General features: G+C 43.1%; 3 protein-coding genes across 3 annotated transcripts; 1 reads left to right on the top strand and 2 right to left on the bottom strand.

The window, feature by feature from the left end:
• Positions 1–4: 4 nt before the first annotated feature.
• On the bottom strand, positions 5–270 carry PHALS_02381 (uncharacterized protein; the record flags this gene model as incomplete). Its single annotated transcript, XM_024716873.1, has 3 exons — positions 5–83; positions 164–225; positions 262–270. 3 exons carry the CDS (start codon positions 268–270, stop codon positions 5–7), a joined length of 150 nt encoding a protein of 49 aa, XP_024582428.1.
• A 4,425-nt stretch (positions 271–4,695) lies between these two features.
• On the top strand, positions 4,696–5,541 carry PHALS_02382 (uncharacterized protein; the record flags this gene model as incomplete). The annotated part of the gene is made up of 1 exon (XM_024716874.1): positions 4,696–5,541. One exon carries the CDS (start codon positions 4,696–4,698, stop codon positions 5,539–5,541), a length of 846 nt encoding a protein of 281 aa, XP_024582429.1.
• A 6,442-nt stretch (positions 5,542–11,983) lies between these two features.
• On the bottom strand, positions 11,984–12,367 carry PHALS_02383 (reverse transcriptase; the record flags this gene model as incomplete). The annotated part of the gene is made up of 1 exon (XM_024716875.1): positions 11,984–12,367. The coding sequence occupies one exon, from the start codon at positions 12,365–12,367 to the stop codon at positions 11,984–11,986; it is 384 nt and encodes a 127-aa protein (XP_024582430.1).
• Between the last annotated feature and the right edge of the window lie 962 nt (positions 12,368–13,329).

Genomic DNA, 13,329 nt, shown 5'->3' on the forward strand with positions numbered 1-13,329 from the left:
TATACTAGCCCCAATTGCTTAGAGTTTTACTCCGCTTCTTACACCCGACAGTGTAGGGCATATTTGAGTCAGAATTTTTAACACTGCAAACAATATGGTTCAACTAGCTTTTAAAAAAGACGTGGTTCTTAAAAGTAATCTAAAGCCTATATTTTGTGAGAACTTTGAGAGTTCCACGAAGAAAATAATCTTCGAGTCTTGACCGACACCTCTTTGGTCGAGAATCTACTATTCTGCAATCCATCTGGACGATAGATGCACTTTGTGCATGTCTAATACGGTGTGAGGCGTCGTGATACGGAGCTGACGATGCCTTCCAGGTCATCACTTATGAGTGAATCCTGGCTCGAAGAGCTCAACATGCCCGTGTGCAAGATCAAGAGTCGCAACGACCCATATTAATTTCATCACGCAGCGGCTACGGTTTCAAACACTCCAAACTTGCTCGCCGCGTTGGCATGAAGCCCTAATATGTTTATGCGTGCCGCCCATCTGTTTGCATCAGGAGCAAATGGCGCAACGTGAGCTTTGATAGTCCACAAGTCACAACGTCTTGGGAGTACCACCTGCACTTAGAGCAACAGCGGTAAGAAAAACCCATTTTTCTATCAGAACCTAGCCTCGAGTAATTAAAAGTGACGAGTGTGCAGAGATTTATACGGAAACTGGGTAAGGAAAAGGGTTAACTTACTCATCCCTTTGCTCTGCAATCCAAATTCAGCAAAGCAAATATTTGTCCAGAGTGTTGTTTGATAATAGACGTAGCAAAGCTGAAAGCACGACACGAATGTCAAGATGTAGCGACATGAGTTTAGCGTCTTGATGCTTACAGTCTGCTCGCACTCACGAGCCAGCTGTACAACTGCTGATCAAGTTTTGAACATGAATCAAAGTCGACCTATTGCTAGCAAGAATACGGTATGCTAGGCGACCCTGCCTCTTCTCCAGGAAGATTATGGTGGAAGGTGTGCTTGATTATATGCGGCAAGGTAGTCAGGGCATCACTGCCAAAGTAAAATTCCAAACTTCCATACGGTTTTGAGGTGAGATGTTCTCTTTTACTCCACTTGCTACTGGTAGTACTCTTGATTCCACCTCGTGCTCTAAAGGGTAGACAAATTATCTTCATTACTGAAAGTGTAGCTTGAGAGATTGTAAGAACAATAGCATGAAAGTTTAACTGTTAGACTTTACATGAGTAAATTATGTTAATTTAGATTTGCTAATTTCAAATGTCTTACTGCACAGGTCACTAACCATGTTTGTTAGCATATTTATTTTTGATACTAAAACCAGTCAAAAGAAAAGCATCAAGTTTTTCTGGAAAGGGATTGTAACTCTAACTAGTTATGTGATAAAAGACGTTCGTGTATATTCATCATGCTCTATCATTCCACTAGTCCATAGCACAACGTGTATCACTCTGCACAAAATACAACGTTGATACTGTACTTCTCGTGCAAAAAAGGATTAAGGTCGCGCCCAGGGCGAAGAGACCCTCACCGGTTTTAGCTCCATTACTACGACGTTGCCGCGCACTTTGCACAAACGATATTATTCGTACTGTGACGATTTACACGTACCCTGGTAACAGGTGTGTGTGTGTCACACGAGATGGGCATAGTGTGACTGCACCCAAATAAGAATATGTGGCTGGGTAGCCAGTAGCTATGCATGTATTTAGATTTTGCTATATATATTTAGGAAAATCTATACACTTAGAATTAGGCGGCTTTGCCGCAGATAAAAATAAAAAAGTTAATTTTGGATTAAAACGGAAGAATTTTAAGCCTTGGTTTAAGGCAATAATTACTCTTGGTGTAAGCGGATAGCGATCCGCTAAGCTCGTACTTGTTCTGAGTATATAACGAAAGGTCGGTGACCTAACTTACACTTCCTCAAAGCGCAAAGCTACGGCAGCCCCGCTGCAGCACGCGTGCAACCCTAATTTGAGGACCTCTAGAGCAGCACAGGTGCTCCATCGAAAAAGTATTCATAGCTATCTCAACTTCTCTCGCCCAAAAAAAGATTATGTTTACCTCACTCTCTAATGCTCAACGTTTTGGATGCTGGTTGTGAGCCCATCGGCATCCAGACGAAGAGTCCCCAAAGGTGCTTCACTAGAGCATTCTCACAGCTGTTGATACCTCCAAAAGGACTATCGCCGCTTCCGGCCCTTATGTTGCAAAGCGTGAATTGTTTTGTGACCAAGACAAGTCATGATAATCAAGTGTGTCGAGCTCGAGGCCAGATATTTAAAATATCGTGTTTGACGCGTACAGATGGTGTTTTTTATTAAAATACCCGTTAGTTTGACAACAGATGATTAATAATATATGCTTATCTCTTGGAACTGCATTGGGAAATTACAATCCTTGTGCAAGGATGAGTGCGACTGCGTACACTGGGAGTTGTTGTACAGCTTACCCAAAAAATAAGAGAACAAGCAGAACAGAGAATCTATGTAGTAATGGTCATCTTTGTCAATTTAATATTACCTGAATCGGTTATGTTTCTTCAATAGAGGTTAAAACTTCTTCAACTTACAAGACAGTAGACTTTACGTAGGCATCAAAGATGCTAAATACGGATACGATATGTTTGCGTTTTGCGACGAGTGTTTTGTTGAAACATCCGATCCAAATGAAAGACTTTGACAGCTTAAAACGTTGTTTCGCCCTGAACATTAATTCGATACGTACATTTGTCTTCTACATATGGCGTTGATTGAACGCCGATGGCCTTAAATTGACTAGTTTTTGTAGATGCTATGCGCCCCTCACTTCTCTCCCGGTAAATAGTTGAGGTATCATTAAAATGATTTCTTCCAGAAAGTAGAATCGCTTTCGGCGCATGCACTTATCAACGATTGCCCTTATCTTGTGTGTTTGTGTAATTGGATTGCAATTGTATTGCCGAGGGTTTGGGGCAGAGCTAGCAATACTTAATTGGCAGTGAATCTGATGTCAGAATGAGCCAGAAAGAAGTGATCTTGTATAGCAGTTTCTTCATTGTATCTCTGCTAAGACGGAAGCTTGAGATTTTAGTTCGTTGTTCCTGTTATGTATATTCGGTGGCACGGCAAGTTATAGCTGTTTATTAAGATTCATACATATGAAGTCAAATTTAACTACAACATTATTTATTTATGATATACATAAAATTATTTGTACGACAAGACACCATGCTGACAGCAGGCGTACGCTACGCACCTCTCCTTTGCAGAGGTGTTTTCGGTCTCATTATAACCAATATCGTGGTGCTTTTAACTTAGCAGAATAATTTGGTGTGTACTTACGTATAAAATAGTACGCATTTCAAAGACTTTCCATGAAGATGTAACTATTACCGCCTCAGGTAGAGAATTGTCGAGGGATCCTGACCTTGATAAATAATCACGCGGTCTTTCCGCTGACTCTCCCCAGTTGGGAATCCTGCTTGCGGGCTTTTATGAAATAGACTTGAGAGCACCCCCTCCTTCGTTACTGAACTACGTTTTTATTCCAGGATATCCTAATTTCCTACTTACTACATTGATAGGTACAGTCCCATCTGGGCCGGAATTTGATTTTGATGCATGTAGCTCTACAAGGGCTGCTATCGAGGAGAATGGGAAGAGAAATACAACTTCTAGAACCACCTTGGTCACTGCAATCACAAATAAATAATCTTTCTTACTCCCATCTTCAAAAAGCCGCCTGTAAACCAATATTTCTAGAAATAGCTTGACAAAAAACTGGTGATGGATATTTTATGCCAATGGTTCAGAGAAGACAACCCATAAAGGACCAGGTTTATTTCTTGTGTATAAGATTTACTGTTGGATTCCTAGCAAGAAAAGAACTACCACGTGTCCTTTTATGGTTTACCGACCAGATCGTACATTATTCATGGCAAAATTTTATGGTATAGATATGGCATTGTATGGACGAAGACATAGCAACATATTCAGCTTATTTTTACTTCGAGGTCACTTCCACTATTCTTCGATTTGGAAATAAAATCGGATTTTACTTGATTTTCGACATATATAGTACGGATCTTAACACTACTGTATACGTCACTTGTGACAGACCAACATCTGATCTTTTCCGATCATTGAGATCTTATAAAATTTTTGATCAAGATTCAATTTGCGGCTGATTTAAGTGGTAAGACCAGCCAGCGTTACGACTGCCTTTTCTGAAGTTGCATTACTGGCATATCTACAATAACATGCAGCTAACCTCGAGCACAATTTTACACCAAATCACACAGGCATCTTATCAACTCACTTTCACAAAATCATAATACTACAGTCATGCATTTCCGCTACTTACGCCCTGTTCTGCTGGCCAGCTTCTCGTTGCCGGTGCTTCGGCAAGAACAAGTTTCAATCCAGCCACGTCGCATACAGAGCATTCAACTGGATCTCAGAGCACTGACGACGAATTTAGGACAATACAAGTCTTTGAATTCTGCAACAGAGTTTTGAAAACCGAAAAAAGCGTGAAAGAACTTGACTTGAACGGCGTCGTCACCTCTATAAAACCTCACATCAAGAGCGAAACGACACCAAAAGAATATGCTGAGTTATGCGGAATGAAATTAGAGTCGCAAAACCTCCTGGCAGACAAATTGTGGGTAAAATGGGCTTTCTTTGTTTGTTCTCGAAATGTGGATTCAATGAGACCACACCAGAGAATATTTCTTGCTATGAAAGAAATATTTCTCCCCGAGGAACTGGATACTATATCTGAGAGAGCGCTTCTGGATCCTCAGACATCCCAGCTCGCCGCAGCACTGCTCCAATATGAACCGCACATTTTATTCAACATAACGAAGAAGATGCTTGCCGAAATCGATCGTCTCAAATTCTTCGGTGATCATTACAACAAGTGGGTCAGGTGTATACGCATTCAGAGTGGACATCAAGATGAAGAGACATATATACATACAGAACTGGAATATTTCACCAAGTTCTATGGAGAGACCGATCTAGTTAGAATTTTGACCATCCCAGAAAATCAAAATGACAAAGGGCGAGAGTACTTAAAAGCTCTATCTGGGATTTGGCTGAGCCAGAAAAAGAGCCCGGACGATGTCATGAAAATGGTGATTCGCACAGACGACGATGTCTACAACTTTCTCTATCATGATTTCACAACATTTTCTCCTCGAGTATGGGTGTCCTACCACTCTCAATTTTATAGAATATATCGCAATGAAGCAAATAGGCTGACGCTGCTTGATACGCTCACCAGTGCTGTTGGTTCCGCAAGAGTGACGATCATGGTACAAAAAGCGCAAGAGTCTCCAGATTCGTTAGCCAGAGAGTGGGGGCGTTATCTTCAAAAGGCACAATATCGAGAATGGTTCGACAAAAAGATACCAGCTGTTGATGTTTATGAAGAAATAGTCAATTGCGCGATGACTCAATCATGGGGACCGGAAATTAGAGCTAGTTTTGCCGAAAGAGTCGGCGCTGAATACGTCAGTGCTATTTTGAGCACCGATTTTAATAATCTGCCACATGTCCCTGATCCCCATATTGGAGTATAAGGTACATCAAGCTGCGCTACCCAACACGTTCGTGATAAAATTTACTTTGTATTACACTGTTAAAGCTTGTGTCATTTGTAGATTCGAATAAGCGCGCACTGCTTACTAGTCAAATGATCTTTCTTCAGTATGCAAGCATGCACGATCGAATGATGTAGCTTAAAGATCTTGGCATTTACATATTCTGTTTTTATAAGTCAATCCAGAGTGCACTTTCACGGATCCGTTTGTTTCTTATACTGTGGTCTTGGCTCGAGAGTAATAAGGCCTTTCAATTTTCGAGATGGTGAAACTTTCGAAAAGGGTCGAAATAAATACTAGGGGAACTTTGCACTGAATAGAAAGCTGTCGGAACAGAATTTCTTATCGTGTATAGACTAAAGTGAAGTTATCCTTATTAGCTCGTTTCGATCTAGATCTCAAAATGATGCAAATTTAACAAAATCACGAAGTTTGGAATAACACTCTAGTGTGATAGTAAATATTCAGAGATGATGCTGATGAAGATGATAGGACCGTGGAAAGTAAAGAGTTGTGGAATATTGGCTAGTTAATCTCATATCAAGCGATTACGGTTGGAGATCGAAATTAATGCGTCTTGTTACCATCTTAAATAGTCAAAATTATTGGATGACGCCATCCTCTGAGCATCGTAAGCGGAGTGTATGATTTGAAACTTCATTGTGTAAGGTTCACAGTAACCACATTGCACTTGAAGCATAGTTGGTCAATTCGTCGACCTAGTCGTGAAATGTTTTTATATTCTGTAAGAGTAGGTCAGGAGGCGTTTTCCCGTTACAACTCGAAATTCTTAGTAAGTTTATGCCTATCGTCGATTGTTAAGGGGTCAGTAAAACAACGTTTCACAGGCCAGATGTGGTATTTGTTCACCTGAAGGCTATTGCTAGCTATGGGAATGAGCTGGTAAGACACTTTTAGGAACGTTCCAATGAGACATTATGAAGAGCAGCTCATGATGGCCGTTTAAAAATGAGACGAGAAAAATTTCTCCTTCTGGATGGGGCAAGTTGATATGTTTTTGAATTCCGTTATGATTCAGACATAGCAACAGCTTGTCACGCATACGGATCTACAAGTAAAGAAGCCGTGCGATGAACCTCAATCCTGCTTAGAAGCAAATAATCGAATTTTGACCGCAAAGTAGCGCTGCGGCTCTCTCTTATGTTTATCTGGGCAATACAGAAAAGTCTCGCCCGGCTATCTCCTTCTCTCTTGGCTGAACGGCAAGAAGGGTCAAGCCTTCACACAGGGTCGTCTAACGAATCCTCTCGCGAGGAGGCGTTGGGAGTTAGTAGTAATCTGTGCGTCTACGAAAGAAATGTGTTTGATTGTACCTCGTGAACGGTTGTTGTGAGTGAAACAAACCTGCCCCAAATCAAGTGACACACTCGAAGAATGGTTAAGTACACGTTCCAAAAGCTCATTAGCTAACATCAACTTTGCGGGGGATTATGACTGTGCGAAAAGGCCTGATTGATTCATGTGCGTCGCGTCATTACGCTCGATGCGCGACTGTCAAAAGAGCGCGGGAGGCATCAACGATAGGAAAATGCTTTCCGGATGTCTAGCGATGAGACACTAGTACAACTATCAAAGTAAATACCAAACCTTTGAACGAAGCTTGAAGACTTTGACAGCGTGAAATTCTGTTTTGCCTGGATTTATTTTGAGATACATCATCAGGCTATAGGTATGGTTTGACTGGAACGCCAACAGAGATGAATTGATTGGAAGACAAAGAAGTTAGGTGGCACACATTTTTGTTGGGTTGTGGTAGTCTCACCTCTGTCAAAGGCCAAAAGCGTTTCTAAAGCGGGAACCAAGACAAGATAGCTTCGGTAAATGACATGACGTTGTCTGTATTGTCTATCGCGATTTTACTTTGCCGTATACATTGAAATGAATCAGGGTATGCCACGGTTCGCAGTATAGATTTATGGTGAGACAGCCAGTCGTCGCTGAGATTGGTGTCCTTTGTAAACGAGCCGATACAGAGTCAGATTATCCTGTGCTTGATCCGGTAAAGATAGGTGACTGTAATTTGCAAGGAGATATAGTGGGCCCTATATTTTGAAGAATGGTCCATGTTTGTCGCAAAATGATGGCTCTGCTGATAAGCACTACTGAATAACTCGTACACAGTCCAAAAATGTGAACGTGCATGTTTGTTGCGAGAAAAGCTCATGTAGTTCACCTAAGGATAGTAGATTGCCCCCGGTAAATCTCTCATGTAGCAAGAGAGTTTTCCTGAAGGGATATTTGCACATTCTTGCAAGACAGTCAAACTGAGTTCGAGCGGGGCTTCGCTGAGATCATCATCCGTCACAAACGAATCCGCCATTGATGACACTCGCAGAGGACTAAGTCTGAAAAATGAATAGGCTATCTTCAAGGATACTACAATTTTTATTCTTTGTTCAAGGTTCATCATCACGTGGCCACAAGACCACCACCATACATGTTGTCCCCGGATCGGGAATGCGCCGTGAGATTGACTTGGTTCTTACTGATAAGGAAGACATCCTATTAGCGAGAGACATTGTGACTTCATAGATAATTAAAACCACATAAGGCAAGACGCGGGTCGGGTGAGAGAAAGTAAATATCATCAGTGGGTACCGATTTTATGTTTCAGATAGATTCACGGCAAGTGTCCAAGCGTGCATGCTTATATTTAGGTAATTAAAGCCTTCATTTCGATGCAATCTCGCTTTCTAAGAGATTAAATTGCAGTTAGCATATGAGAGACGGTAATATCCCTATCTCTTTGGTGTGTACACAGAGTGGGATAATTCGATCGTAGATTTTTATGTCACAAGAAATGTGTATCGTACCAGTGACGTTTCTTTGTATGATAACGCCGGTGATTATACCAAATTATGCATAGGCACATACAAATCTGGACAAAATTTTCTTGCATCTTGATGATACGCTGAGTCGGATGTGGACATCCACATAAAATTTTAGCCGGATGGATGAACTTCAGAAGAGTATTCACCAATACAGATAGGTGTGTCTTTGACACCAGCAAAAAAATTTTTGGGGTGATTTATTGAAAATTTGGCGGACGGAAAATTTTCGCTAGACTTATTGCATCGAAAATTGGCCAGTACCTTTGTCCCGATAACTCTTCCGGTATCGGCTTGACGTACCAATCTTCCTAAATTGGATGCCTCGTGGTGGTGGGGGTTGATAGAAGAGCGCGAGTAAACATTTTTAGGTGGCACGGGCAAGAGCTGTGCCTAGTGTTGCGTCGTAACTTTGAAATTTCGTAAGATACGGTATACAAGGCTGTACTAAAATTCTCTTGCAAGCGCCGGTTGTTATCCTTACTTACCCGTTTCGACCAATCCACGTACTTCGGACTTTGTCATAGGCGGTGCTTAACCCAAGCAGATGTCATTGGGCATGATCGCATCATTGTGTGTGAGTCGTGTCAGCTTAATGTGGTAGAGAAAACTACCATTGATACGAGCAACATCCTATGATTGATTTTTGCCAAGTTCGGGTTGCCTTCTTGGTCTACACCTTTGTGATTTGTACAGATCGTGCGCTGCTCAGATAATGTTCTCCCAAATGCACTGATCCTCCCCGCAGCCCTTGAGGCCAATTTCACACAGACACGATGTATCGCCTTCTTTCATACATTTGTTGTCTGTTCCAACGCGTAGACAGTCTATTTAGCTTGACACGTATATACCTGCGCATTCTCCACATCGAACAGAACTGCCATACAATTGTTGTCTGTCAGCACACACCTAAAAAAGTAGTAGTGATATTTACCTGTCTCATTTGATGGTCGCATTCGGCAAACACCGCAAGCGTCAAAATTGAATTTATATTGGTAAATGGATAAAAGTCTTGAAAAAATCAATTTCATACTTTTGCTTTGAATCCTTGGCGAAATCTCGTGCCTTGTACCACACGACAGTGCCATATTGATCATGCTGCTTGGCAAAGACCCACTGCACTACAAATGAGCATCCCTCTTGGCTGTATTATTCGTGTTTGGTTCTGATCATGGGAGCGAAGCTCAGCTTCAATAGCCTTACGCCACCTCGCTGCAATACCGCTTTGCCATTGCTTGAGCATGTGTAGTCGGCAAGTCCTTATCATCCTCACTTCTCACCTTTTCGCGATCGGCAAAGATTCCGATTTCGTCAATCCTAGCACATTCTGGTGTCGGTGGGCCACTTCTTCCTTTTATCACCGCTTCGTCGTTTGAGCCGTCCTTTAGCACCAGCGTCGGCTCTTGTCTTTGTCTTGTTCTCTCATCTCCAGACCTAAACACCAGACGATATTCTTAATGCGTATAACAAGATGGATAATACTCTGCTGGGTCCAATCTGTTTCCAACAGAGCGTTCGAGATGCATAAGCTGCTGCCAGCCGACCCTTTAGGTACGGTCGACATCGTCTATTCCGATGTCTGCTACCGGCTTTCTGACAGTTTTCATACGTTCACCCAAAACTGACAATCGATCTACTTGGTTCTGAAGATTGCGGCACCAGTGTGTTCTATAACCTATGTGGTCGCTTTTGACTGTTGTGCTTGCGTGTCTTAGCTGCCGCCTTCGTCACGCTCATTCAAGCGTGAAAAAAGAATTGGTTTGACACCGATATTTTTCTATTTAAAGATGTGATAAACATCGATATATTTCGTAAAGCGGATAATTATAGGCTCGAAGCGTTAAGTGTGGCTTTTGTTCTATTTGCATCGTCAACATGTGCGTTTGTTGTGACCCGAAGTTACGTAAGTGACCCAAATGAGGCTTCATCGTGACAGCGGAATCATACGGCGTGATATCGGATGTGGAGTGATTAACTGCTGTGTTTACCGCTTTCACCCACCATTCAGTGGAAACGTTCTTGTAGTAGAGCATACTGCGGTACCCTATGATAGTTCTGTTCATGCGCTCCACCACCCCATTTTGCAGAGGACTGTATAGAACGGAGTGTAAGCTGGCGGACGAAACCGCTCCGACAACATATGTTTTTATTGATTTGCTCACGAATTCTGTTTCGCTGGTGGATCACAACCATTTGAGACGAAAACCGATTGATTTGTGCTGAAATCACTGAACTAGCCAGCTACACGACTCATGCTTTTGACCAGAGAACTGCAACATATCGTGAAATATGGAAAGTAGGGAAATTGCAACATATCTTGAAAAATTCACAAAATGGAGAATGCATTTTACACCTCTATTCAAAAGAATATATTTTTACTGTCTGACTGCGTGCGGTCCAGTACACGTGTCGTCTTTTTCATCACTGTCTGTTTCCCCTTCGAGCACCAGGCACATTACGCAATTGTATCTTGCTTGATCATCGGAATGGCGTTAATTGATCGCTGTGACTTGAGTACAGCGTCTTTATTTGGGTGTCCCATGCGAGCATGTGTTGCCCCTGTATTGCATCGAGTAGCATGCTTCTGCCTGCTCAGAGTCGAGTATTTAAGCTCTATGATTCTTATTCTCGATGCAATCGCTTGTTTCTTGATCCAAGGTCACATGACGAACGCGATAAAACCACACTAGTGTCGCATTCCGCAACTACATTCTATCGAGTCATAGAATTTGAAGAGGTTCAACCATGCAAATCCCCTTCTCACTCAAATTGGTCAATTTCATCGTGCCGGTTCCTTTAACGAGTAACTTTTTGCCTTCTGCAACTGTTACTTCGATGCTTGTCTCAAGCCTTCTGTACTTAAACAAGTCCTTCCTGTATTGGGTCTTATGAGTAACGACACCACAGTTTATAAGCCAACCTGCTGATTATTCTTTCGCTACTGCAAACATTGTGTCATCGCTGCTGACTCGTTTTCTTGCCGAAAAATCCTACTTTATGCGACAAAGCTGGTCAATTTAAATTACCGTTATTGCGTGAGTTATTAACTTTTTGAACATTGCCTGTCCAAGTTTGAGTCTTATAGGATTCCTATTCACGCGGATGGCTTTCTCCGCAACCTCCCTTTCCGTGCAGCCTTCAGATTCCTTAAGCAGCTTCTTCGTGACTTTAACCAATCTGGTTCTCTTCGCAATTTCCACAATCGATGAAATCAAATCACATTCCGACATTAGACTGTTGATATGTTACTTCAGCTGGCGTCATTCGTCAACTAGCTCTCCCATCGCTCTCATCAGCAATTGATAATAACCATCGACCAAGTCGAGTGCGCTGTACTTTGCACAGCCAACCATAAAGTTCTGGAGAACATACATTCTTGAAATCTACGTCTGTGCCGGAATGGTGGTAGCATTGAGCTTATTGTAAGCGTGAACAATACACCACTTGCCTTTCGGCTTCCGGATACAAAACGTGTGTATCGAATAGGGATACTTACTCTCACGCACCATTTCTACGTCGAGCTTTGCACGAAAGAATGCGTCAATGACGTCATATTGCTGCTCGGGCTGGGGTCATTGGCGTGTTACGCAATACTGGGTTCCCGTAACCAGGTCAGTTTCATGGCGCACCTCGGTCTGGAGTAGGGCTGACGGCGGGTCCTTGGAGACGACGTCTTCGAATTCTTTTATCAAAGGATAGTACGGATCCGAGTGATCCATCAAGATCGACGGTCCCATTCGTGCGTTCAGCAATCTCTTAGTGTCCACCACGACAGCTTCAATCAGAAGCGACGACGAATAAATCTCCTCGTTCGGTCTTATAATAACCACCTCGGCTAAATTGCCTGCCTTCAAGGCACCGCCAAACTCTTCAAAGGACATCGAGTCCAGCTCAATAAGAGCATCCACCGCGGAAATAGCCTCGAGGGCGACGTCGCCGTCCTCCAATCCCGTCATACTGTTGACAAGGGTATATAGCTGTGTGCTATCGTCTACTGTAGTCACACCCTGGGTCAGGGTCAACGTTCTGTGTCTTGCGGAACTCATGCATCTTCGCGGTCTCCTCTCTATAGCGTTTTTATGTCTCATTGAGGCAGTGGGACACGCACTCGTCATCGTCCGGTGTCCCCACTCACTGCTCCATCGGAGCCTTGATGTTATTAACATCGTCCCACGAAAAGCTGCTATTCCAAAGTCTTCGTTTGGTGTATAACGTGCCACTCCTCGCGCATCAGAAGGGGTCTTGCTCAAGATGCCTCGAACCTCGTCCGACCGTGCCATTCTTGGCACACAGCAACTGCTTTGTAACGTGAGCAGTGCTCAGTGGGTTGCATGCCACTCCACGTACATCACAAAGGCTTTGCCCTTAATTTCTCGGCCCTTGGCCGACCACGCCACTCTTGGCATGCAACGGCTGCTCCAATACTTGAGCAGTGCTTAGTGGGCTATGTGCCGCCCCACGTTCAGACCGCGAATCATGCTCGGGACCCTTCTCCAAAACACCTTCGATGTTTGACAGCTCGGATACTCCGATATCCAGTACATTGACTGTCCCAGTCCAGTTATCGCGCCAGTAGCCCCTCTCCTTCTTAGCAGCAATGAGTTCATGACTCACCAAAGCTCCACCAGGAGACATGCGCGTAGCGCCCGCGCCCAAAATATTTGACCTCCAGTCAATCCATGGCTCATGGTGTTCTAACCATGCATGCCAAGGTTGAGGTCATAACTTGCATCCGAGTCTAAGACCAAGCAGCGTTCCCCGCTATCAAAGTCAAGGAACTTGACACCGAGATTCACAGGGACCTCGGCACAGTGACACAATTTTCCGTCGTTAAGCGAACAGTGACGGTGTCATTCAACTGCGCTTCCAGCGCCTCAGCATACAGCTGACTTCCTTCGATCGTGGAGCGTCGAGCATA

The sequence above is a fragment of the Plasmopara halstedii genome (genome assembly GCF_900000015.1).
Source record: "Plasmopara halstedii genome assembly, contig: Scaffold_1898, whole genome shotgun sequence".
Taxonomy (NCBI): Eukaryota; Oomycota; class Peronosporomycetes; order Peronosporales; family Peronosporaceae; genus Plasmopara; species Plasmopara halstedii.